Source organism: Ostrinia furnacalis, unplaced genomic scaffold (genome assembly GCF_004193835.3).
Source record: "Ostrinia furnacalis isolate ACB-3 unplaced genomic scaffold, ASM419383v2 OfSCF0682, whole genome shotgun sequence".
Classification (NCBI taxonomy): domain Eukaryota; kingdom Metazoa; phylum Arthropoda; class Insecta; order Lepidoptera; family Crambidae; genus Ostrinia; species Ostrinia furnacalis.
This window is the reverse complement of record NW_021130921.1, coordinates 1,284,624-1,312,396: the sequence shown is the minus strand read 5'-3', so window position 1 is coordinate 1,312,396 and position 27,773 is coordinate 1,284,624. Positions and strand designations below refer to the sequence as shown.

At 37.2% G+C, this 27,773-nt stretch overlaps 2 protein-coding genes across 3 annotated transcripts in view; both read right to left on the bottom strand.

Moving 5' to 3' along the window:
* The window catches only part of LOC114366754 (fibroblast growth factor receptor 3), a 166,659-nt gene that overhangs the window by 98,798 nt on the left and 40,088 nt on the right, over positions 1 to 27,773 (bottom strand). The window lies entirely within an intron of this gene.
* Positions 2,914 to 8,175, bottom strand: LOC114366755 (formin-A-like). The gene is made up of 2 exons (XM_028323724.1): positions 7,768 to 8,175; positions 2,914 to 7,192 (listed from the first exon to the last, which is right to left on the bottom strand). The coding sequence occupies exons 1-2, from the start codon at positions 7,949 to 7,951 to the stop codon at positions 6,195 to 6,197; spliced, it is 1,182 nt and encodes a 393-aa protein (XP_028179525.1). The 5' UTR covers positions 7,952 to 8,175; the 3' UTR covers positions 2,914 to 6,194.

The window sequence follows — 27,773 nt, the reverse complement described above, 5'->3', positions numbered from 1 at the left end:
GATATCCGAAAGTTTCGGTTACGGTTCCGGATATCCATAACACCCCTGGTTTGTGGTGACGTCCGTGGTTGCAACTCTATGGATCACTGCCAGTGATTCACTGGTTAAAATAAACATAACTACCTACTTCTTCATGGATGCATTTGTTTTTTTATATATTTTCCTATTTATTATGTTTTTGTTGTAGGTAAGAAGATTAGTTCTCAAGTTACGTTTTTTGTGTAACTTTAATAAGCATAAAACATTTTCTTCAGTGACTAAACTCTACTCTATCTTAATATACTTTTGTCTTATAAAATAAGTCATATTTCTACTACATAAGAAACCACAATACCTACCTATTTACAACAATGTGTCGTCATCTTACATAATAGAGTTAATGATATACTACTAGTACATTAGGTAATGTAGTTATATGGCCATGAAACTTGATATTTGTTTTTCATTAGGTAAGTAAGTACAGCTGAAACAAGTTTGCTCTTAGTAAAATAACAATGAAGACTGAAGTTTACGTTAATGATTACTTTTGTTCGTTCCATTACCACAAACTAGGCTAATTCGATTCTGGTCGTCTGTCACCCGCAAAAAGTTATAATTATTTTCGTCGTAAGACAATATTCGATGAAAATTAGGTAGTCTACTACAACAGAAAATGGCAATCTTTCTAAGGCCGTCAATAAAACGAATAATAATTACACCATGCTGAAAATGTATAGGTAGTAGTTTTTACAAAGACTATTATATTTTAAGTTAAATAACAATACTCCCGTTAGCCCCTCGTATTAAGCTAAATATGCTTGTGTCACGAGTGAGCTAACTACAATAGTCGAGCGGTGGCGGCGACCGAACCCGCGTTCCCCGGATCACGAGTCGGGCAGTCCGACCCCTTCACCGTTCGGCTATCGTGGCTTCGTCATTAGTCATAGTCAGTATATAGGTAGAACTAATAGTCCTTTCAATCCCTCGTGCTAAGTTAAAATGCACAATGGTCTAGCGGCATGGCGGGGTTTGAACCAGGGTTTCTCGGATATTGGAGGCGCGGGGCGCCTCCTCCTGCATTGCACAGGCTACCACCACCGTCGGACGGGATTGGTCTCGTGGTCCCGGCTAATCATGTCAGCCCCCCAATTTGTGGGGGCGTGTTGGGTCCCGCCGTGTAGGGCGGGACGTCAGCGGAAGGCGCCTTGGTCGTTTCTAGTACCCAAGGCGCCGACCACTATGCGGCAGAGGGAACAGTGGTTACATGTTTTTAGTGGGTTCGAGCCCCACATAACCTGCCGTCCCCCGGCGGTAGGTCATAGATATAGGCCAGTTTTCTGGGTAAAAAAGGGATCTCGAGCCGATCCCACCTTCACAACACACAGACAACACCTACACTCTTCTTCCTCTCAAATTTCATAATAAATAGGAAAAACAAAAGGCAAAATCCCGGAAAAACTGCCCGGATTGGATAAAGCTATGATGACGTCACATGCCAGTCATGACCTGTCAACGACTGTCACACGACGTTTGGGTTCGTTTAACTGTAAACCGCATACGACATATTTCATAAGAAATACGGTTGAAAATATACCAATACTTTAATGTTCAGAATATAAGAAAAGGGTTAGGTAACTTAGGCTGAGTTGCACCACATAACTTTGACCGTAACTTTAACGATAACCGGTGTTTTTCGTATGGAATTTGACAGATTTTTGGCGTTTGTCAAAGTTAAAGTAAGATGGTGCAACCCAGCCTAAGTTTCGGTGGAAAAATGGCACATGAAAGGCGTTTAAGTATAAAATAAAACGTTATTTCCTTCCTTTTCAACCTAAAGATGTCCACTGTTGGACAAAGACGTCCTCCAAGGATTTCCACAAGGACCGATCCTGCGCTACCTGTATCTACGGGTAGATGCTTATCGCAACATTCATCGGGTCGTCGGTCCACCGAGTGGTAGTCTTCTGGTGCGTGGTCGCCATTCGAGAATGTTTCTTCCCGAACGTTCCACGAGCTAAGTGCCACCACGCCCATTGACAATTGAGTTATCTCTTGTATAAATTTTAATATATTTTTTTCCTTCAAATGTTTTTACAAACCATTTTAATTAATAAGACATTTAATAGACGAAGCAGGTCATGGTAATATCTCTCACATAGAGCGAATCGATAATTGATCTCCCATAGTTGTCTTAAATTCCCTCCCTTGCTTAAGTATTAGTATAGTCCATGCACCCTCTTAATATAATCAGATTTTACCTCAAAGAGTTCTTATCGGCCGGAAACCCCGTAATGTCTTGGCTAAAAGGCTTAACATAAAAGCATGGAAGCCCTTTTGATATTTTTAAAGCACCTAATAAGAGTACGTATTGATTGGGGACTTTTTTGGGCCAAAATATCTGATTTTTGTGTCATTTGTTAGTCGTGTTTTGCTTTGACTATACACAATGGTAATGTAAAGGATAATTGGACAGATTGTATGCTTCATGTAAGGTTTAATGGGAGAAGTGTACCTAATCAAAAGTTTTGAAAACTTTGGGAACGTCTATCTACGTCTAAGGCTGAGTTGCACCACCTTACTTTAACTGTAACTATAAGTATAAGCATAACCGAAGTGTAACAGACTCTTGAGTCAGCCTAAAATTATGTCTTAAACTGAACACTAGCCCTAAGTAGGTAAGTATACAATATACATTACATATTCGTGCGGGTCCGTGGCCGAGTCCCCCAGTGTTCGACGCAACCGTGGTGGATGCCCCCGGTCAGTGTTTGATTTTAATTAGTGATTAAACGAACTTACCTGAGTGAAGTTCTATCATAATTATACGAAGCGCTTCGTCTGAAGAGATTAGTATTTGTAGATTATTAACAACTTGTAGTATCGCATAGACTAACCGCTTTTTACACTGTGGTTGAGAGTTTTTTTTTTTATTTTTTTTTATGAGGGTATCCCTACAAACCATTAACTACCGCTACTCGGCTTCCTCTCGTCATTTAGTTTAGAGCTATTAAGAATTACAATCATAACATTGACATATTTCTTTTGTTAACTAAGGGCAAGGGTGGGCAGGGAAAGCATACTAATCTCTTCAGACGAAGCGCTTCGTATAATTATGATAGAACTTCACTCAGGTAAGTTCGTTTAATCACTAATTATACTTCGCGCTTCGTCTTCGAGATTAGTATTTGTAGATTATTAACAACTTGTAGACTTTGAGAGTCAGGACAAAAGGAAATATAGTCAATAAAGTTTTTATTATTAGTTTTTATGTAATTTTATTAATCATTTTTATGTATATTCATTACACGTTTTATGTTAAGTAATGTTAAATCAGCGACTGAATACAATTATTACTTATATTAATTGTAACATCACTATTCTACAAAATTGATCATTATATATGATAGTTATTAATGATAGCCCTAGCGAATGACAAATCATCTGTATTAACAATGTTTCTATTGTAATATTTGCCAAAAGTGTTAGAGTTTCCACTCCAACCAGCGGTGTTACGAATTAGATCCACACTGACCCCAAGGGACTGGGCGCGAGATGTCGCGGCATGACGTGTACTGTGCGCGGAGAATATATCCGTGTTCAGACCACATTCGCCAAGTGTGCGTTTTACCCAACGACTTAGCGTTTGTGAACCAACAGATTTATGTGGTTTACTCATACCAATAAATAGTTCTTCAGATGTTCTTAAAGATGAAGTTTTGTTAAGGTAACATTCTAGAGTTTTTGCAGGGCAAATAGAGGGCTTATCCGTAAAGTAAGGTAAAAGAAGAATTGGTTGTTTAGCACCAGGGCGAGAGGTTTTTATGAAATCGGGAATTTTTATAATTATTTGTCTATTGTGAAACTCTATATTTTTAACTTTAATTTTCGAAAGGGTTTGCATTCGGTGAGCTGTCGTGAGAGCAAGTAACGTAATAGTCTTTTTTGTTAACTGATTTAAGGATAAGTCCTCGTTAGGATGCCATGTACTTAGAGTGTCTAGAACGCAGTTGGTGTCCCAGGTAAAGTTATATTTGGGAAGAGGTGGTCTAATTCGAAACACGCCTTTTAGAAATCTCTGTAGCCTATCATCTTTTGCCACAGCTGGACCTAAGGTCAATGAAAGAGCAGATCTATATGAGTTTAGCGTCCCATACTGGCATCCATCATTAAACATTTGTGTAAGAAATGAAATTACAATGGGGACCGATGCTTTATAATAATCAACTGAATTGCATTGGCAAAAAGACCACCACTTTCGTAGACATACATCGTATTGTTTGATTGAACTATCCGACAACGAGGATAACATGATATCTAAAGAGGCCTTCGGTAGGCTCCTTCTCGTTAACGCTTCCCGGATAACACTCCTGCAACCAGGGTAAGGGAGGAGTGTATTCGACGAGAACTGGAATGAAATGACAGGGCGTTATCGTTGGGTAAGAATGTAATTATATTAGAAACAAGAAGGCTTCTAAATAATGGGTACCAGGCTTGAGTTGGCCAAAGTGGTACAATCATGATTCCATGTGCCTTGTCAGCAATGATTTTTCTGAGGGTTTTGAGAATCATGGATATTGGTGGGAAAGCGTAGAAATAAAAATGTGACCAGCATATTGTAAACGCATTAATAGCCATAGCATCCGGATCCCTGTGCCAGGAGATGTAATTTGAACATTTATGGTTTAGGCGACTTGCGAAAAGATCAATTTCCGGTGTACCGAAATTAACTAATAAATGTTGAAAAGCCCAGTCACTTAGGTTCCATTCTATATCAGGATGGGTTCTACGAGACTCGGCATCTGCCATTATATTGTCACACGACCTAATATATGACGCGAATATGTAAAGCCTTCGGGTCTCGCACCATTGCCATATATCTCGAGTTATTTGAGTTAGGTGCGGGAACTGAACACCACCCATGCGATTGATGTAAGATATCGCGGTGGTGTTGTCTACTCGCAAAAGTACCTGGCAATCATGCAAGTTCTTGGCAAAGATTTTTAAAGCTATGAAGGCGGCAAGCAACTCAAGATAATTTATGTGTTGTTCTTGCTCACTTTGAGACCATTGACCACTCGCCGTATTGCTATCACAGTATGCACCCCACCCCGTTGTTGAGGCGTCAGAATAAATTTCGATAACATAATTATCATCTCTGATACGGCGTACAGAGTGAGTTATAGTATTTGACCACCAATGAATGTCTGGCAAGACAGATTCAGGGATATTCATGAATCTATCGTAATCGTCATGATCTTTTAGATTAAGAAATTTGCATCTTTCTAATTCTTTAGTGTAAAGCCAGCCGTACTCAATAGCCGGACAAGCGGATACGAGTAGGCCTACCAGCTGTGCGTACTTCCTGATTTTGCAGCGTTTTAATTTGGCAAAAAAATCTAATTCAGACTGAACACGTAAACGTTTTTCAGTTGGCAAGCTAAGAGTCATACTACATGAATCAATAATCATTCCCAGGAATTTACATGACTGCGAAGGTATGAGGACACTTTTTTCTGTATTAACGATAAATCCCAAGGAAATAAGTAATTCTTTCGTGCTGTTAATATTTGACATGCACTCTTGAAAGGATTGGCCAAAAAGTAGCCAGTCGTCCAGATAAAGAGTAGATAGCAGGCCAGCGGATCTTAAACATTTTGCGACTGGTTTCATTATTTTCGTGAAAATATAAGGTGCTGTACTCAAACCAAACGGAAGTACATTAAATTCGTAAATTTTATCATCAAAGGCAAAACGGAGGAACTTTCTTGATGTTTTATGAATTTTAATTAAAAAGTAGGCGTCTTTGAGATCAAGTGTAGCCATGAAACAATCTTTAGATGTTAATTTTAGAGCAGTACGTAAATCTTCGAGTTTAAAGTGATCAGAAGTAATGAATTTATTTAGTTTTTTAAGGTTCAAAATGAATCTCATTTTTCCGTTTGGTTTGGGTGTCAGGAAAAAACTTGACAAGAATTGGCCACTGCATGGTTTACATTCTGAGACGGCCCCTATTCTCAAGAGGTTTTCTATCGCTTCCGTGAGGTGTGTGCGCTCAGAATCACTATAAATGCGCTGCACAGGCACTGTATGTTGTACTACTGGAGATGAAAATTTTATTTTATACCCTTTAATCCACTCGAGAATAGTGTGGTCGTCTGTAATTTTGGCCCATTGTCGAGAAAATAGTGATAATCTACCAGCATACTTAACGGTATTTAATAACGGCGACGAGCCGTCGGAGGTGGTGGCGGCGGCGGTGGCGGTGGCGGCGGGGGAGGCGGCGGCGGTGCTGGCCACGGCGTTCTGTAGTACGTCTGCGGCGGCGGGGCAGCTGAGCCTCGCTGGGCTGCAGGCCCGCGGCTCCTTGGAGGTGCACCCGGTTGCCTGCGCGCCGGAGCAGGAGCTCGTCGGTTTAAAGGTTTCGGTACCGAGGTGTTGGGTCTCTTAGACTGGTTCTTCTCATCTGCTTTTAATTCAACACCAGACTTGTTAACTGCTTTGGCAGATTTTATAGTATCCGCCAAATTTTGTCCAAACAAGAACGAGTCAATTTTTGTGTTCGTTAGATGTTCTTTCATATCTTTCTTGAGAGATGATAGAACGAAGTGTTTTCTGGTAGCAGAGTCATTGTGTTGGATATCACAAAGTAGGCGGGCAGTATCCATGAGCTTTTGTAATAATTCGTTGTCTCTTTCTTTTGAGTTAAGATGGGACGTAATAATGTCACTTAAGCATGACAGGGCTGATGCCATCTGTACCTGCTTAGTCTCAATACCCTTATCTCGCTTTAAAGCAATGTCAGCAAGTGCTGCTTTAATTTCCGGGTTAATTTTGGGAGCTCCTATAAGCGTACAGTTCGCGGGCAATGGATATTTCGCGATTAGGTTTTTTCTGGTCTCCTTGTTGAGTCCTTCTTGGGTAAGGTGTTGCAAACGCGATGCAAGTTCTGAACGTATGTCTTTTCCATACTTTATTTGTACCATTGGGTCGTCACCTAATATTTCCAGGATATCAGTGTCTAGTTCTGGAGTTTCGTCCTGGGTAGATGTTTCAGGCACTGCGACCGGTGGAACCGAAATTATTTTATCAGTTTCATTTGTTGAACCTGACGCTTGGATGTCTAACAAGGCATCGTCTATACTCGGTTGCGCATCAACATTTTCAGGAGATCCTGGCAACGATCCATCCGTATCTAGTTGCACGGTAGGCGACTCTGAAAAGAGTACGCAGATTTAAAGTCAGTTTTTGACTGCGATGCAGTAATAATATGTATAATAATTAATTTATATTGATAGGGAGGTACCCTTTTTACTGACTGAGAAAGCTTTGTGTCGAGTACGTCCCGATGACGGCTCTGAGACCACTGCTTATAGCATACATTTATGCTTATTAAAATTCCAGAAATATAAATAGTAGGGTACATAAAACCATCACACTCGAAATAATAATATTTTTACAACATTATGACTTTAAAGTTTTGCTTTATTGTTAAAAAATTTAGATTGTATAGTAATTCTACAATTTTCTTATTATGGAATATTATTATAATGATGGTAGGTATATTCAATATAGATTTTACTTTATAAAATATGTTTTACTGTAGTAAGTGATGGTATATTTTGTACAATATTATGATAACTTTTGTTATCTGAATTTGGTTTTGTGCAATTCCCGCTGAATTGTACGGTAACCGTTACATTATTTGAATGCGGTGAGGTAGTCCCGCTGACTATCTCGGTTGCATTCGTCTGGACAGTTATAAAATATAAATATGAAATGAGTAGGTACCTGGATTGTGAACCTCGCTTCGCATCCTTGGAACACCTTCACGAGCCGGCGAATCTTCATCTCGCGAGTCACTGTCCGTAGCACTATCTTTTTTCCTACGCATTCTACGTTTTAATTTTTTCATTTTACGCATAAGATGTAAAAATTCGTCGTCTAGATCAGCAGACCGTTTTCTTTTCGGCATTTTAGCACGGATTGAGCACAAGTTTGAAATACGTGTTAAGCGGTTGAGCACTAAACTGCGAATGACGAGAGGAAGCCGAGTAGCGGTAGTTAATGGTTTGTAGGGATACCCTCAAAAAAAAAAAAAAAAAAAAAAAAAAAACTCTCAACCACAGTGTAAAAAGCGGTTAGTCTATGCGATACTACAAGTTGTTAATAATCTACAAATACTAATCTCGAAGACGAAGCGCGAAGTATAATCAATCAAATCAAATGTACAGTTAGGCACAAAAATGCACGGGTACGGAGTATAATACAATATTATCAATTTGTGCGACGCGTGTTTATTTAAATAAATACTTCTAAATGTGAGTCTAGCACGTAAGAAAGCTTTTTGAAATAGTTTTTGAAAAAATGTAGTTTAACTAGTAGATAAAGGTAGGTAATTTATAGCAGTTACATTAAGCTACATATCAAGGTTAGCATGTGAAATTAATGTTTTCGATACTTCGAAGCTGCTCCCAAATATTAATTAATTATGTCTGAGGGCCAGAACCATCCCTTACGAGGGTTTGAGTTAATCCAATTACCTGCAACTTGTTGACTGACATATTGAATTTGGTAAATTACGTGTAGGATCTTACAAATTGCCTCGTTGAAACGCAACCGATAAAAATCTGGTGCAAACAAATTGTGCTATAAGTCTGGTCTGTGAGCACGTAGAATTTTGTTCAATGACCCCAAGCTACCCATCCTTATCGCTCGCACGTAATTATATTGCTGTCGCGACTATACGACAGGTACCCGCAATGAGTGTGCGAGCGCGATAGCAACATAATTACGCGCGAGCGACAAGGATGGGTAGCTAGTGGTCATTGGACAATATTCTACGTGCTCACGGACCGGGCTATAGAATGCAACTAAAATCGAGTCTTCAAGCGACTAGGTCCATTTTAGCTTGGCCAAGTCACCAGATTGAAGTTTAAAAATATTTTTTCTTCCAGCAACTGGGCCCAAGCTAAAAGTGAGCCGTCTCTGGAAGACTCCTAAAATCCTGGTGCATGAAGACGTGATTCTTCTATGACAATATAAGTTAGTCTTTTGAATGGAGCATATTTGATTCATCATCACCATCATCATCATTATCATCATAACTTATTTAAACTCACTACCACACTCTACTGGTAGCGGTGATTTGTACAAGGCGAGAGTAAATAGGCACTTACAGGGCAGATAATATGTATCATCCTAGACTGCATATCTCACTTAGCATCAGGTGCGACTGCGGTCAAATACCTGCCTTAAAAAATCTTTCCACTTCTGATGCGGCAGATGAAGGAAATGATCGTTGGAGCACTTTTATAGTACAAGTAGTTAGCTTAAGAGCGTTTACGTCTAGCGTGGCATGTCAAGTTTAGGTAATTTCGATGCTATTTTTATTCACACTAAAATAATTATGACTGTGTGCGTGTTCTCACGCTCTATAGTCAAACCAAAATACTTTGATCCACCATCGTAAAAGTGTGCCAGGCTGTCAAGTGACAGCCCAAAGAAACTATAAAATCTTCAAATCTTCCAACACCGACTCCATAATTATAAATAATGGTATACATTAGTCCTAATCAATAATAAATACGTAAATTCTTTATCAAATAGTATATTATCAAAGGTTTTTTACTATTTTGAGAATATTTTATACAGCCTATGTTCAGCAGAAAAAAATTTGAATTTTAATGGTGAGAGATTTTTTCAAATCGGTTCTATTCAAAACAAACTTTTCCTGTTTACTATTCTTTTTTTATCCGGAAAATGCATAACATTTCATACCCACCAGCTGCGGGGGCAGCTAGTGGGTTATGTGGGGTTCTTCCTACCAGAAGGTGGGTAGCCCCTACACCCACTAAAAACCTGACTGTTTCTGCCATGATCCATATGAGTGATATGAGGGAACGCGGGACATCGCCATTGGCTGTTGCCTGTAGCATTCGTCCTTAGCCGCCACCAGACACCTCCATGTCTAGCGACCGAGGCCTGTTAGGAAGGGACAGTTGGAGACCATAAGCTGTCCTCTTGCGCCCAGGGTGTCGGCGGCGGATAACCGGAGTGTCGGCTGAGGCCTCTCGCTCCCCCTTTCCACTGCTTCTTTCTGTGAAAGAACACTTTCACAGAAAGTAAGCACACTATACCATAAGATTATTTGTCTCATCATATATTTTATACTAATGTAGATATTGTTTCCGAAAGCGAGCGGGTTCATTCCGTACCTGTACGCTTCATGCGTTCTCTAGCAAAAGCTGAAAATCAGTGTTCTGCCCTTTTGAGGGTAGTGTTTATACTGAGCTCTTTGCTTTTTGCATCGCTGCGGCACACATCACTCTGACGCAGGGAACTATTTGAAACGCTAGTCATCTTTATCTTATGTTGTTTTGTCACTTTTGTTATGTTGCAACTGTTGAAATTATTACTAACCTGTGTAACAAAATACCAGTGGTGTCACCTAGTGTGTTTCTTGACTAACTAACTTTATTTCGATATTGAATTGAATTTCAATAGCAACTATACATAATGTGTGTGTTAAAAGCATTAAAAAAAGTGTGTTACAACAAATAAACAATTTATCTATCTATCTCACGCCTCTTCCCGATTGGTAGGGAGAGGTCATTTCCAACCGCCGCTCGTTCGCTTAGGCTGGGCACTGTTGGAGCGTGTCAGTCTGCTGCGGTGACTCACGTGCCAAGACTGTAGTGTTAACTGACAACCATCTACAGGCTCTCGGCCTATACGGTGGAGGAATGGCCCGAAGCACCCATGGCCCGGTAGAACCTGGGTCGCCCTTTGTGTGAGGCGATCATGCCGTCGCACCCACTCCTCTAATACAGGCAGAACTGCCTCTATGGTGCGACGTAAAATTTGGCTGACGGCCAGGCGTACCCTTCAGCACTCTGGGGCCTAGATCCTCAAGCCTCTACCTTTTGGTTTCCACCTCTCGTGGTGCACGTACACGTACATTTCCCCTTGGGACCTATGGTCACCTCGCAACTGGCGTCTATTCTCGGTTGTCGACACTAGCTTTGTCGCCACTGAGGATAAATGGCATAAATAATATCGATTGTCACCAGTGGTGACACATACTTTCCCAGTTGTAGCTACAGGCTTTCTCACAACTTAGGTATGACAAATTAGAATAATACATCCCAATTATGCCTAGTGGGGACGTACACAAATATTGACGCAAATGTCATCGTGCATGACATACGTAAAGTAAAAGTCAAGTAAGACCAGATGAATACAAATATTATTAATTTTATTTTGAACTAGCGGCCGCCCGCGACTTCGTACGCGTGGACCTCGTTTTACTCCTTAGTTCGTAAAATCTGTTGTTTGATATCATGTTGATAGATGGCGTTTCACGGCTTCCCCCGCATGAATATTTACGAACGTCAAAAACAGTAGTTTGTCCAGCACTGTAGATTTTAACCAATGACGATAGATTGCGCTTTTTAGACACGTCTTATTTATTTATTGAAATTTATTTGTCACATATCGTCATAAATTATAGCCTATAATTATGTTAATCTGGTTTATAAACAATAATACTGTAAAGTTTCAACAAAATCCGTTCAGTAGTTTTTGAGTGAAAGAGTAACAAACATCCAGACATCCAAACTTTCGCATTTATAATATTAGTAGGATTGTTATACGTCGCCACTAATGACAATAATTTTTTTCCCATTTATCCTCAGTAGGGACATAGTCAGTGTCCACAACCGGGAATAGACGGACTGCGGATACTATGCGGTATCCACGAATTACCTCAGCCTGTGCCTCAGTGATATCATGCGTTGCGCTTTTTTGAACAGTAGGATGCTCCACGACTACACAGCACTGTGCCATACTCGAGCCCCATATAGGACCATATAACGCGCGACGCAAAAGTATAGTCAGCGACTCAGTGCAGCCGGGCCTCCGAGATTAGGCATCAACCGGCTTAGTGCGCCGGCGGTAGCCAAAAGCTTAGGGGTGAGACGATTCAAGTGGCCGTCAAATGACCACTGTCCAACTAACTACAATCCGAGGTACCTACCGCAAAGATTTTCCGACTGTAATATGTTGTGTATGTTCCCCCTACAACTAGGTGGGACCCTGCTGGCAGAGCATTCCTATTAACTATTCTGTAACCACCTATTTATGGCAAATAAATTATTAGTATTATTCCTCTTTATAATATTAGTAGGTATACATACATAACTTGCTGTTCAAAATTTTCGTCATTCGTTTTCGTTTCATCGCTAAAAATAACTTAATTTTATTTTTCATTACGTCTGAAATAGAATTTGTAGTAAAAATAGACTGTAATGAAAAATAATAATAAAATATTTTAATTACCACGTGATCGCAAAATCTACCACCAAGATTTTGCGGATACACTATAAAAGTCCAGCTACCTGTCAAAGATCAACGTACGCGTGACACATGTCAGCAGAGCACCGAGCGACGTGACCTCACTCTGGAACGCCTCGAGGCGGACTGAATTTGAACGATTCGTGCGCGGCGTTTTATAGTACTTTTCAAATACTCATAGAAAAAAAATTACAATAAATTATTTTAAATTTCAAAGTAAATATTTTAGATAAGATATTCTTCTATTATATTAAGCTATTTTTGTGTTGAATGAAGGAAGAATATTGGTGAAAAAATCACTTTGATTTTTGGGTATTTCACGTTTTTTTAATTTGTGATTTCTTATTGTAAAATGCTTAAATCTAAAAATTTTCTCAGATAACTATTTGCCCAAGGATCTATGCTATAGGATATAAATGTTTGTTAAATCGTTTTCACAGTATTTTTATAAAAAATTCAGCTTGTAAACTGACGCTAAAGTGGAAATTTACAAAACCTGTGTGGACTTATCTTGATAGAATTCTTGAATACTAAACTAATCGCAATATTTTCTCAATTAACTATTTAGACGACGAAATTGCCTAACTATTTATGCCTATAACATATTTGTAGTATTACTGGTTAATGATTGTAACGAGTTGAAAAAGTACTGTTTTTGCGCCAAACGGCGTAAACGCTCTTAATCATTTATAAGTTACAAAAATCAACTCAATGGAAACTTATTATGAAAATTATATCTCTTTGTTTTCCATGCAGTGAAAACCGCATGAAAATTCGTACATTAGTTTCTGAGATTAAACAAACTGCTCTAGGGATCATAAAGGACAATGGGCAAAATGGTACCCGGCTCCAATAGATATGAGTCTAGTATCGTTTGAAAGGTCTTACCAAGATTAACAACTTTTACTATGACCACCAGCCTCAGATCTGGTTGTGTACGAAGATATACATACTTTTTTGCAGAATGGTACCCGGCTCCAATAGTTATGTTTGTAGTGTCATTTGAAAGGTCTTACCAAGACGAACAACATTTACTATGGCCACCAGCCTCAGATCTGGTTGCGTTCGAAGATAAAGATACTTTTTGTGTAACCTAAGTATCATACAGTATGAAGGGGGACGCGCTCGGGGCAGGGCACCGACGAGATGGTCGGACGCGGTGAGGAAGACGGTGGGCGGGAGTTTGCATCGTGCGGTCCACACAGCTTATGACCGCAGTCTGTGGAGGAACACTATCTGTGGTCGCGATCCTCATCAGTGAGGGACCGAGGAAGAAGAAGAAGAAGTATCATACGTGTCCATCGTATGGTACTTAGGTTATGCGAGGCAGGAAGGGTTTACTGCTCCAGCATCCTTCCTTAACTCTATAATTATTGATGGGGATAATTGTGAAATAAATATTTTTATTTAAAGAAGTACTACCCCCTTATTAATAAAAAGTTACACCTAGGAAGAACCTTGGATTAAAATGACATTTCCATACCAAATGACAATTTAAGCCAGAGTTCAACTAGGGTGTAACTTTTATTAATAAAGGGGTTAAAGTTTTATTACTTCTTAAGGGTTTTATGATGGGTTGCTAAAGCGAATAAACCCACAAGACCCAATAAGTCCACCCACAAGATGAACCGACGACCTCATAAAGGTAGCGGGAAGGCGCTGGATGCAGGCCGCCACCAACCGGCCATTGTGGAAATCATTGGGGGAGGCCTATGTTCAACTGGACGTCCTATGGCTAAAATGATCATGATGATGATGATGAAAGCGAATAAAGGGCTAATAGCTTGGGTAGTTCATCGTAGGTATACTCCTTTCCTTTTCAATGCTTCTTTTAGTTATATTAATAGATTGTAGTCATAATACATACTCGTATACATGGATGATTGTGTTATACTTTCATTATAATACTTAGTGGAATTACTGCTTTCAAAACGTGAATTAGAACTGGCCCCATAGCAGACATTTTCCTACATCTAAAGGCCTTTTAAAATATATATTGGTTATGGCTATTGGAGCGGGTACCACTTTCCATACATTTGTGCCCATCATCCTTTAAATGTGAATTATGAAGAGTAGTTTAACTAAGCTCACACTCACTCAAGCGCTAAGTTAAGTAGATACAAGGGCTTATTAATTTACATACAATAATATATTATACTATAAACAATTTATATTCTTCTTCTTTTCGTATCGACAACAAACCTACACAGTGTCAGCCCATAACTCCGCCACATGAGTGGCGTTGTCAGTAGCACTCATCAAATCCTCCTGAGTGCAGTTGCTTGGGCACTCAGGGCATGACATCAGGTGCTTCATCGACTGGGGAACAAAACCGCACCTACACTCCATGCTCAAGCCATCCAAGAATCCCCACCTGGCCAGATTGTCCTTACTACGGCCAACCTGCGTCCGAAGTCTATTTAAAGACTTCCAGGTAAGCCAGGGGAGCTCATGTCCAGGTGGAGGACTCTCAGACATAGGGACAAAAGGGCAGGGGAGATCAGCTCTCTCGCGCCATAACCTGCATCTCTCTTTTGACCGATCGTCATGAAGGAGAGAGGACACACTTTTTACGAAATTACTTCGGCTTTTTAGCCTTTGAGGCACAGGGTCGTAATTGAAAAGATTACAATTTATATTAATCCCATTGTTGTAACGAGCAGCGAAAACTCCAATTACCTTATCATTACCACATAGGTCATTTACCAAAAATATAATGGATGCTCAGTTCTAACATGTTACATAATAATAGTGTTGCTGGTAATAAAATATCCAACGATATCGATACAGATTTAATTACACCAACACCAACTGAATTTCCAACTAGTAACAATTTCACATGCACCACCAAATCTGTGCATATGCGAATATGGTGGATTTTCTGCAGGTTGCTCATCTCCTAAAAAAAAACAATGTAGAGAATGCACACACACGCCCCACGGGTAACCGAATGAGCCCGCCCTGTGGGCGAATTCCAGTAATAAAAGCGTTTTTTCAGCATAGTTGTTGTGGCAAACGATAGACCATGTATTGACACAAGGTATTTGTTCCTACGACGTCCCTTGTCACGTCACATAAGGAAACGGTAGCCTTAAGTGACGGTGTCTTTTGGTGTCACTTGCCAAGGATGCCCACTTAACCTATCGCGTCCCCTAAGGCGTACAATGAGTGAGGTAGTTTCACAGTAAGAAGAAAGAAATCAAACTGTCCACGCTGAGAAAATGTAGCATATAGGGTAAACCACCCAATTATTGGCACTTTAAGCAGCTACTTCACAAAACCGGTAAAATTTACATGTAAAAATATGTTTTATCAAAGATAAAAACATTTACCTATATTGGTCTTTTAATCTTTGCAGAATATTATAAAGTACTTATCTATATCTATACTTATAATAAATCTGTAGAGAGGTCAATTCTGTACATGAAATATATTTCAAAATAATTATCAGGGGGTGATTAGTGATCGATACTGATGCCAAAAATGCAATCAGTAAAATTTTTGTCTGTCTGTCTGTCTGTTTGTATGTTCCATATAGAAACAAAAACTACTCGACGGATTTTAACGAAACTTGGTACAATTATTTTTCATACTCCTGGGCAGGTTATAGAATACTTAGGAGTTCCCACGGGAACGGGAATTAGCGGGAAAATCCTTTTGTATGTAAAATCTAAACCGCTTAAGTTAGACGCTTGAAATTTGGCATGTAGGTACCTTAGTAAACTTAGAGCTTAGTTACAACAAGGAATTCCCGAAATTCCCACGAAAACTGTAACAAGAGGAAAAATCCTTTTGTATGAAAAATCTAAACCACTTAAGTTAGACGCTTGAAATTTGGCATGCAGGTACCTTAGTAAAGGATAGTGCCAGGGTCTGGACCAAGTGTTGCCCAGAATCAACTTATAGTGCATTTTGTTCCTCAGGCCTATACTAATGTGTAAACTGAAGCGCACTGAATTCTATCCCTGGAGTTAAGAGAAAAAAAGAGTTTTGTTTTGAATTATTTACATACAAAATATCATCGATGTATACGTACTACGCATTAGATTTCGCGATTATGGCATTAAATAACACTCGCTATGTTGAACTTAACCATAATGCATCCGTACACGTTACTTTAGTGCGATTTAGACATTCTTTATAAACGATCTAGCGCTGTTGTAATTGTTTAGTAAGTTGAAAAAAATCATTATTTCCAAAATGAAGCAAGAAGTTTTAGTTTTCTATACTTGCAAAAAATCAATTTATTGGTGTATTACAATCGATTATTGAAGTTATTGTAAGCTAAAACTTCTTGCTCCGTTTTGGAAATAATTAATTTTTGTCAAGTAACCAAACTACTGCAACAGCGCTTGATCGCTTATAAAGAATGTCGAAGTCGTACTAAAGTATGGTGTACGGATGCAGTATGGTTAAGTTCAATGTAGCTAGTGTTATTTAATGCCACAATTGCGAAATCTTATGCGTAGTACGTATACATCGATGATATTTTGTATGTAAATAATTCAAAACAAAAATCTTTTTTTCTCCTAACTCCAGGGATAGATTTCAGTGCGCTTCGGTTTACAAATTAGTATTGGCCTGAGAAACAAAATGCACTATCGTTTCATTCTGGGCAGCACTTGGTCCAACTTCCATACATGGATTGGCACTGTCCATTTAAAGCTAAGTTATAACAGGATATTTCACAATTCTTACGGGAACGGTAGTTAGCGGGAAAAAACATTTGTATGAAAAAATCTAAACCGCGTAAGATAGATGAAGGGGGTAAAACGGGATCCACGCGTAAATTAATGAACTTTTTAGTTCATTAATCCCCATTACTTTATTTTATTTTTCTTTATTCAGAAAACTACGTTAAAATAATATACTAATGTAAGAAGCATGTACCTTCTATTTATTATTGGATAACAACTCACTTATTGATTATTTTTATAATCAAATTAAATTAAATTTAAGATTGATTACAAAGCTATTAATTTACACCATTTTGTTTACATTTTGGGCCAAATTTGTATGTAATCGTTTCCATCTTTTTTTAAATGATGAATGAGGAATACCGATTCAATATCCATAGTGCTTTTGGTTAATCAGGTAAGTGTTAATTTTTTTTTAAGTATTGTAATCAGTCTTAAATTTAATTTAATTTAAATAATAAAAATAATAAGTGAGTTCTTATCCAATAATTAATAGGAAGGAAGGAATGTTGGCATACTACTAAATAATTAAAAGTTGGCGGTTAAATTATAAAATATTGTTTTAAAAAGGCAGTTAATATATTCAATAATAAGACAAAATGATTATGTATAAGAACAACAAAAGAGATTTGCATTTTTTAAAAAGATTATGATAGCTCTTACCATAGCAAAAAACGAATATTTCAATTGTTTTATTCGCACAGGTCCCGGTTTGTCAAACAAATGGTTGAAGCGCCGCGATGTTTGAAAAAATAAAAAACGTGTGTAGCCAGTTGAGTAATAAATTATATTACTCTTCAATTTCTACTAAAAATATAAGGTTTGGCTACAAAGAATCTTAATTTTCTTAAAAAACTGGAGCATGCCAATAAATTGGTAGAGTGCCAATGATTGGGTGGTTTACCCTATTATGACGTCTACATATTTTGGGATAAGAAAAAACCAAAGAAGAAAAAATTCCCAAAATTCGTCCATTACATTAAACAATCGTAATATAACATTGACGAAGTGCTTTTTTATCAGGATTTAAAACTTAAACAGTGGAAATTCATGTTTTAGTTTAGTTGTGCCGAGCATCAAATCTGAATACAAAAACCACAATAATATATGTATTTTGCTCTACACCGAAAATCAGTATAGCTTTGATTGATTAAAATGAAAAAAAAAAAAAGTTATTTTGAAATAAGTAATGACTGTGTAATTTATTTGGCGCCCTTAGGTGTCGATAATGTCGACGTTATTTATCGATAAATGAAAAATATCGATAGCGACAATCCCTATTCCAGTACTACAAACAAGTTACTAGTTTAAAGATGTGTATCAGTACAGCGGAAGCCATCGGACCATTGTTTCGGTTCAGTTCCCCGGCTGATCGCATCTGTGACACGAAGTCCACTTTCTCGACAAATATTCCCATACGAGTTGAATTAATTTTAATGTCTTGTTTTGTTTGCTAATTATGTGATAACACTTATGTAAAATTACTTCATTTTGATTCAACTACGAGTATTTCGTCTTAGGTCAAGTTAACGTTCATGACTGTATTTATCTAGGTACTTATTTGATGCACTTATATTTTCAGGTCCCTGATATGCGGGGGTGCGATTGTATCATAGGATTTTATTTCCTGGAAATAATTTAAATCTATATCAAGACAGCGCTCTGAATTTTCTGTATTATAACACAATTTTGCACCATTTAGTACCTATACTAACCTAATATCCTAGATGCCAGTTATAAGTTGAAATTAGGACAAAAGTGCAATAACTCAATAATATTACGTAGAATTATAAGTATATATAAAATGCAATCTTTGTTTAAATTCGAGTACCAACGTATCTGCTGGGAGCTATCAGAATCCAATGAGTAATAAATTTGACGATCCGCAATATTTCATATTAACCGCTCTTGCACTGCCGCGTGCCATACATCCGCCAGACCTAGCCACAACCAAAGTAGTAGTTAGTAGTAGACGAAATAGTAGTTAATAATTTGTATGAGTTCATCAAATTCCTAAGCATTAGCAAAATAAATCTAAAAATCTTGTAGTCTCTGTCTGTATAGTCCAATTGCGGTGTTTCTAAAAATATCTAATGTGTATAGTTGGTTATAAAGCAAGTTTAGGCCTATTAACATGACATCAGTATTTCTACATTGCTAGTGATGTGTATAATCTTAAATTTGATTACCAAATAAAATAATGTTGAGATCACAGATAAAATTCCTATAAATATCTCTTTCTGTTTTTCGCACTTCTTTACCAAAATTATAGTTATTTAGCTACCTAAGTTAATACATTCTAAATTTTCCCCCCATACAATAACCTTGTCGCACTATAAGTCCATGAGTCCGCTTTACTTGTGTTCAAAGATGACTTACTTCTACTATCTGTACTGTGGCTCACAAGCCTGCATATCGCAACATGTGAAAGGTCGGACGCGGGTCTAGCTTCATTATATCTGCCCGGCAATGACCATTACATAACTAATTGCCTCCATTAGACAGACAAGATGGAGTATTTAGCCAAAACTTAGCCTTATGTTAATCTAGTGACATGGTCTACTTAGGTTCTAAAGTTGCAGGAAATTGCGCATAGAAAGGAAGTCGCTTCCTTATTTGTGCAGTAATTTACATAATGCTTGCAATTGCTAATGCTCATTATAGTTAGTGAATTGAGACTGATTTGCTGTTAATATTGATAAAGTTGTCTTTACCGTTGCTCGAGCGAGGGCATCAAAATTTACGTACTTAATCAAAATACTACGAACTATAGTGTTCCGACTGTACTGTGCCATGACCATGATCTTAATCTGATGGTTTTGGTAGGGCATAATAAGCTGTCTTGGTGTCATTGTGCTATGCTTGGCGCATAAATGGATTATAGCAGATCATAAAGTTCGACATCAGTATTATAACTCCAATTCTTGCAGCCTACATGTAAAAGAGTAACCTACACATCGTTTACCCAAATAGGTAGAAACCATAATAAATAATATCTTCATTATATTTTACAATGCTCGTTTGAATTGGCCATTTTTATGTAAAACAAGGCAGACATTTGACCGCAATCGCACCTGGTGTTTAGTGAGATGCAGTCTAGGAGGGTACATAACTGCCCTGTACTGTAAGTGCCTATTCACTCTCGCCTTGAAAATTCAATTGAAATCGCCTTTATTTTCGTTTCATGTGTCAGATTTATTTTTTTAACACCCATCATCCTAATGAACAACCTAATAGTTCTAATAGTTTGCTATAACGACCAGTGCCACAGCCGTGCATTGCAATTTATCAGCGTACATCACGCAATTTCAAAACTTGACCTTTTCTTCGTCTCAGTCACACCAAATCTCACACAATCTAATTCTACAACCTTTCACCCGACCTCTGGTATCATTTATTTGGTCACCACTTCACTCATCTTGATATTTCAACTATTGTAATAACTAATAATAAAAACGTCTGTCTGTCACATTTCATTTTTTGACGAATTTCGGAATGTCTCATCTATCACTAGGAGAAGGACAAATAATAATACTACTTCTTGTCGCAAAAATAATTGATAAAGGACGTGAAAAGGGTATGAAAACTTGTATGGAATTCATTTAATTTCATTTTTAAAGTTTTTTTATGTTATTCGTGATCACTATAATATTACTTTTATTATAATAGGCACGCACTATAAGAGTAAAGTCTATGTCCAATAAGAGCTAATTCAGCTTTCTCAAACAATACCTTGTTAACGAAGACCTGACCTTATAAAGATGACAATACGCACGCGGTAACAATATATTTGTCAAACTTAACTCATTTGTCACATATTCATGTCTTCATTTAACAATATAGCTAACTATAATGACAATCTAAGCAATTTTAATGTTAGACAAGGTGCTCAAAATATTGTCTCGCTATCAACTAAAGAGCTGTGACCTTTTAAAGATGACAATGCGCACGCGACAGGTAACAATCGACTTGTCAAACGACAGTCATTTGTCATACGTTCATGACTTTATTTATCAATAACGATGTGACTATCTAACCAATAAGTCGGTCTATCGGTGTTAGACAAGACAAGACCTGCCTCGTATACCTACAGGATGGAATTTTGTAATGCCACCCGAAGGGAAAGTACTCTTAATATTGTAGATAAAAAAAAATATCAAAGAAAACATTCCTTTATTTTTGGATTACTAATGTTTGGCCAAAAAACGTTTCCCAAATTATCACATCGCAAACAACGTTTCGCAAATTTTCATTTGGCAAATTCTCATTTGGCAAAGCAACTTATTGCAAACTTTTAATTCGCAAATGTTGTTTTTGGCATATTATTGTTTAGCAAATTATTGTTTGGCAAAGTATGGTTTGCCAAATGTTTCATTAGGCAAAAATATTTCACGATAAACTATTTACAAAATAATTTGATTGGTGCATAGAATGGATACAAATTAGCTTGTGGTTATTATTTTGTTTAGTGGGTAGTTAATATAAAATTTGTTCTACATTAATTTCCTTATTTCATTCTTTTTATCGAAATTTCCAAACGATTAATTAACAATAGAGGTGATTCTAGCGCTCGGCGGCCGCTAGGCGCTGGAAAGGCAAACGCCCGTATTCACAAACATTACTATGAGGTCTCACAGTGCGCGTGGACGCACAGGGTCACACACGAATCAATCACAGAGCTCTATTCAACGCTGTGCGGTCGATTTGCTGCTTCACTTTAAGCAAGAATCGTTTGTGAATACGGGTGAAAGTGGGTAGTTAATATAAAATTTGTTCTACATTAATTTCCTTATTTCATTCTTTTTATCGAAATTTCCAAACGATTAATTAACAATAGAGGTGATTCTAGCGCTCGGCGGCCGCTGCCGCGGCACGCTTCGCTCGCCTTCGCGCATTAAGGGTCACTGTTCTAACCTAACCTAACCTACTTTTTTCTGTAATACCTACTTTTTGCAACCATACTATTTCCTGCAATGTTTTACATAAAATTCTTGTGAAAACCATGATCATGTGCCTTATACTTTGATTTGTGGGTAACGGTGGGTAAGTATGTGAAGTGTCAATTTGACCAAACAAATTATTTGGGATATAATATTTGGCAACATAAAACATTTGCTATATAAACATTTGCCAAGTAAAATTTGGCCAAATGATAATTTGACCAAATGAATTAGTTGCGAAAAGTAAAGTTGCTAAAAGTTCATTTGGGAAATGAAACTTTGGCGATAAGTTGTTTGCGAAGTGAAATTTGGCGAAAAGTAATTTGGCCAAACGGAAGGATACCTTTATTTTTGAAAAGAACTGATTCAAAGTTCAAAGATTTTCGAAAACTCGCTTGCCACACCCGAGAATCGAACCGACTAAATCTGTTAAACACCCTATATTATTATTGCATCGATCTTTAGAGCTAATTATAAACATGAAATGTTTCTAACAAAAATTGATAGATCAAATGAAAGGAAAACCATTATTTTATAATTACAAAAAATGGTATGGTAGTGGATTTTCGAAAATTTTTGGGAAATCTTTGAATGCAGAGCCCCGATTACGGTAACTTTTATAACGTCTACAATCCAGACGCGTTTCTGATTCTGCGATACGATTGGTCAAAACAGCTGACGTACGCTGTTGAACGACCAATCGTATCGCAGAATCGAGAAGCGTGTCTGGATTGTTGACGTTAAAAATTACCGTAATCGGGGCTCAGTTCTCTTTCTTTTAAAAAATAAAGGAATGTTTCCTTTGAGTAAAATTTTCTCTCTATAGCATTTAAAGTACTTTCTCTTCTGGTGGCATTACAAAATTCCATCCTGTATATTCAATCTCTCTAGTTGAAAAAATAATGTCACATTTAATACAAATTCCAAGTTCTGATAACAGCACGTAGCTTACGGGAAACGTGCTACACAAGTTGATGAAGGAAGTGCTACACAAATAATGTAAAGTTGATCACATTATACTATGTAGGTATAGGCATTTTTGTTTAAAATTTAGCTGTCGTCTATGTCAATGTTATGTAGAGCAGGGATTTTGTAATATAAGTATTTTTCTGATTTATCTGTCATTGTCTATATCAATGTTATGTAGAGCAGAGATTTTCTAATACAGTGTGAGTCACGTTAAAGTGTACATATGAAAATAAATGAAACTAGACCTATTTTTATCGACAAAAAAGAGGTCAAAAAATTGTTGAGTTTTTTTTTTTAATTTTTTATAGATTTTTTTTTATTTCAATTACTTATTGTAAAGAAAACGTAATAACTTTTAAACTAAGCGGTATATCCTGATAAAATAAAATCATTAATAATGCTAAATAACAGGCGATACTAAAAAAATACATAAAATACACAAATAATGCGAACAAATAATAAAAAATGATAATTTTTGAAAAAAATCTGCTTTCAAATTCGTGTTTTTTTGGTTATTTAATAAATTTATCCAAAAAATGCCCCTATAACCAGTGGTTTTTATTACTTGACCTCTCTACAGATTTATTATAAGTATAGATAAAAGTTATCCGACGATTGAAAAATCGCCCCTAAAACTCATTTATTTATGCAAGTAGACTTTTAAAAAACACTTTTACACGTCCCTACTAACCCTACCACTGCTTCAGGACAAATTCTGCGTAATCTAGTAGTTAAAGTGAAAGATTTTAAGAGGTTCAGAGTTCAATTTCTATGTGGGACATTTTGTTTAACTTTTTTTAGGATTTTGAAGGTTAAATTCAATTTGATTGACCTTAAAAAATATGATTCCATTCATCAGAGGGCACGTTATGCCGACGGTCAATTTTACTCATGTTAGACGCATACACCCGTATTCACAAACGATACTTGCTTAAGTGAAGCAGAAAATCGAACGCACATCATTGAATAGAGCTCTGTGATTGGTTCGTGTGTCACCCTGTGCGTCCACGCACACTGTGAGACCTCATAATTTATAGTCTAATGTCTGACAAAAGATCTATGACCTCAGTTCTTACAACTCACACGATACGAGAAGAAAACATTTATTTCAAAAACCATTATGATCAGAATTTATACGCAATAATATTAAACACAATACCGGTACAATCAATGACAAGAGCGAGAAATGATATTTCCAAGTAATGTTTCGATAGATGTTATTATATTAATTTCCTAGTATAGGACTGTTAATATTTTTGTCGTGCAGGATAATGGATATTATTAATCGAATAATCGAACACGTGTAAAATGCTCTCCAGGTCCACCTACTTTAAAAGCTTGGCTCTAAATGTTAAATGAGAGAGAATGCCCATAGGCATTAAGGTCCTTTTGTACTTTTAACTGTAATATGAAGTTATAAATATGGAATTTCACTGCTTATCTTAACTTTTTTTTTGTGGCCATTGGTGGGGTACAAAGCAAAATAAAATATGATATTTAGGGCAGAAAAGTTCTCGAGTGGTGACCACGGACCAGAAGGTTGTGGCAAGAACCTGGATACGGGCAGCGCAGGACCGGTCATTATAAATCCTGGTGGAAGGCTTTTTTCCAGCTGTGGACATCATTTGGCAGGAACGAACGAAACTCTTTTAAAAAAACTTTGATTTTATTGACTTTGACTGTACTACCATCTGTACATATTCACACGCTGAGCACTGAAACGGCTGGGATCACAAATATCGGTCGGATACGCTTTTAAAGATCATTCCTGCCATAATACCTACTTACAATTATTAGACCAACGACGGGGAAAATTATAAAAATACTTTACAGCGAAATAAAACAACTATTTAATAAAAAATAAAACTTTAATACCTACATTATTTTATGGACCAGCTGAGTGCTGAGAATAAACAACGCAAGAATTCACGCCCGTATTCACAAACGATGCTTGTGTGTGAATGTGAAGCAGCCAATCGAACGCACAACGTGTGCGTCCACGCGCACTTGCAGACCTCATAGTAATGTTTGTGCTTCAAAATTTTATACAATAACCAGTTACTCTAACATCTTAGTTATTTGATTAATATTAATAGAGTTATTAAACCAACAAAAAGATAAAGGCCAACAACTAAACAACGCCGAAAACCTACTATTTTGGACTTTTATTTTGAGAGTTTTGACAGATTTCATATTCCGTTTGTCGAATTTTATTTGAAACTAGCTTTCCGCCCGCGGCTTCGCGCGCGTGGACTACATTATCTACATATTTTACGGAACCCAATTTTTTTCCAAAATAAAATTTAGCCTATGTTACTCGTGGATAATGTAGCTTTCGAATGGTGAAAGTATTTTTAAAAACGGTCCAGTAGTTTTTGAGCCTATTCATTACAACCAAACAAACAAACAAAGTTTTCCTCTTTATAATATTAGTGTAGATGGAGCCTTTTATCTATATATATAAAAATGAAACCCGTTTCGCGTTGTCACGGCATCACGTGTGAACGGCTGAACCGATTTCGATAATTCTTTTTTTTAAATGTTTGTGGAAGTCCAAGGATGGTTCTTACGGAAAAAAATATTAAGAAAATCTCTACGCTAAGGCGGTACGAAGTTCGCCGGGTCAGCTAGTTTGAAATAAATAGAGTCCACAACCTGTGACGTAATTCTGTACCCCCAGTGAAAAGGGATCTAACTCGACTTAGATCAAAATTGACTTTATAACATAATGTGAATCTCTGAAAAATTAGCTATTTTTGTATCTAATCGGTATGTTTCTACGACGTATAGAAAAGAAAATAATTTTGTGCCAAATGATACAAGTAAGGCTTTGTGAACCAATTTTGAGTTNCACTGGCTGCACGAAGCTAGCGTGGGGTGCGGTACCAGGTGCGCAGGGTACAAGGTGCTTCGACCTGGTTTCGCATTGTGAAGACATTTTATTACTTCCGTGCGGTACCAGGTCTAAAAACCTGGTATTAAGGTAGGTACATCATTACATTCTATTTTAAGAATACATCATAGATATATATTCATCACTTTCCTACACCGGACCCAATTGAAGTTATGCCTTTCGCACGACAAGGAAGACTATAATTTTCTTAGCCGCACGGTAAGCGAGACGTACACAAGGTCTATAGACCTGGTTTCGCACTCAACGTGTTAAGCTTAATGCACATGGAGTATAAATTAGTGGAATCTTATAGATTCCTTTTTTTTTGCTATGTTCTGTATACTGACAGTCGTCACAATCAAATCACTATACACAAAAAGCTGTAAAAGCACAGATTAGTACAGCAGTCGATAATACAACCATCTCTAAAAATTTTAGTGCAGTTAAGTGACTTCTTACTTAGGTACTTTTTAGCTTTTTAAAGATTGTATACCTTATCAATTGATTAAATATACCTACATACGAGTACATGAGGTCATAGGTAAACGATCAATTAGATGTTAGATAATGGTGCGTATATTTTGCTTTATAGGAATTATTAGTAATCCAAGAAATAATATTACATATGGTCATTTTCTTCAAGCATAAAATGATGAACGAATCACGTGCACCCCCGTGTTAACAACATTACTATAAAAAGAAATACATAGCAAAATATAGAGACACTTAACAAGAAAACTTTATCCCGCCGCTTCCTGTGTAGACGCCGGCTTACCCACATTCAGCTTCTTGTATTTTTTGTCTTTTCCTGTGGTAATTCCATTTTCTTGTATTGCCGTATCTTGTGTTATGTAATTGAGTTGCCAACGACAATGTCTCTATCCGGTTCTTATTGCGTTCGCTGTGATTGAGGGTAGTAGAGAATTCCTTTGATACGTTCCACTTTAAAAGTTTACTGCTGTAATGAAGTTTGGTTGTTTTCAAAGTAGCAGTATGTTCTTTTTTGTTGTTGAGATTGACATAAAATGTAGGACGAGTTGCACTACCTAACTTTGACCGTAACTTTAACGATAATCGATGTCTTTTGTATGGATTTTGCCAGATTTATGACGTTTGTCAAAGTTAAAATAAGATGGTGCAACTCAGCCTTAGAGGACCATAATTTAGTCTTTCCATTTTTCTTCGATTAGATTGTACAGGTACAAATAGAGCTAAGGTATCAATGGAAACATTTAATACTTGACTAGTTTATGACGACATGAAGACGTGACCCTTCTATTGCATAATTTTAAAACAATGTTTTAAAGTTTTCACGTAATGATTTTATAAAGGCGTTCTATTTGATAGAGCTTTTGAATATTCAACCGTTTTTTTCTTACTGTCGTCTATTGCTGAAAAACTGAAGCTTCCATACAAAACAACACAAATAAAGACTATCCTAATTGGAGCTTAATTAGCTTAATAAATAACATCTGAAACCCGAAACTAATTAACAAGCGAAACGTCGTGAAGCTCAACGACACTTGAAACTCCCGCGTTCAAATATGAGGCGAGAATGAAGTTTGAGGTTTGACACAAGTTTGCCTTCGAAATGTGCAGTCTGAGTTTGGAAAGTGTTATAGTTAATAAGGCGCATTACTTAATATGATGATCCGTTAACAGTACACACTATAAATAAGCCGATTCAAGTTGAAGTGGAAAGAAATTATTATAGGGCTTACACTTTTAAAGTGTTTATTTCGCATGTGGTGGACAGAAGACACACAAAACTCAAGAGCAAATTCGCATTGTAATCCGGTACTTTTCAAGGCGAGAGGGCAGGTACGAGTATGTACGAGAACCTTCTCAGACTGCATCTCACTTAACATCAGGTGCGATTGCGGTCAAATACCTGCCTTTTTCTGCATGAAAAAAAAAACGACTGTTGTTTTCTTATTTATTATT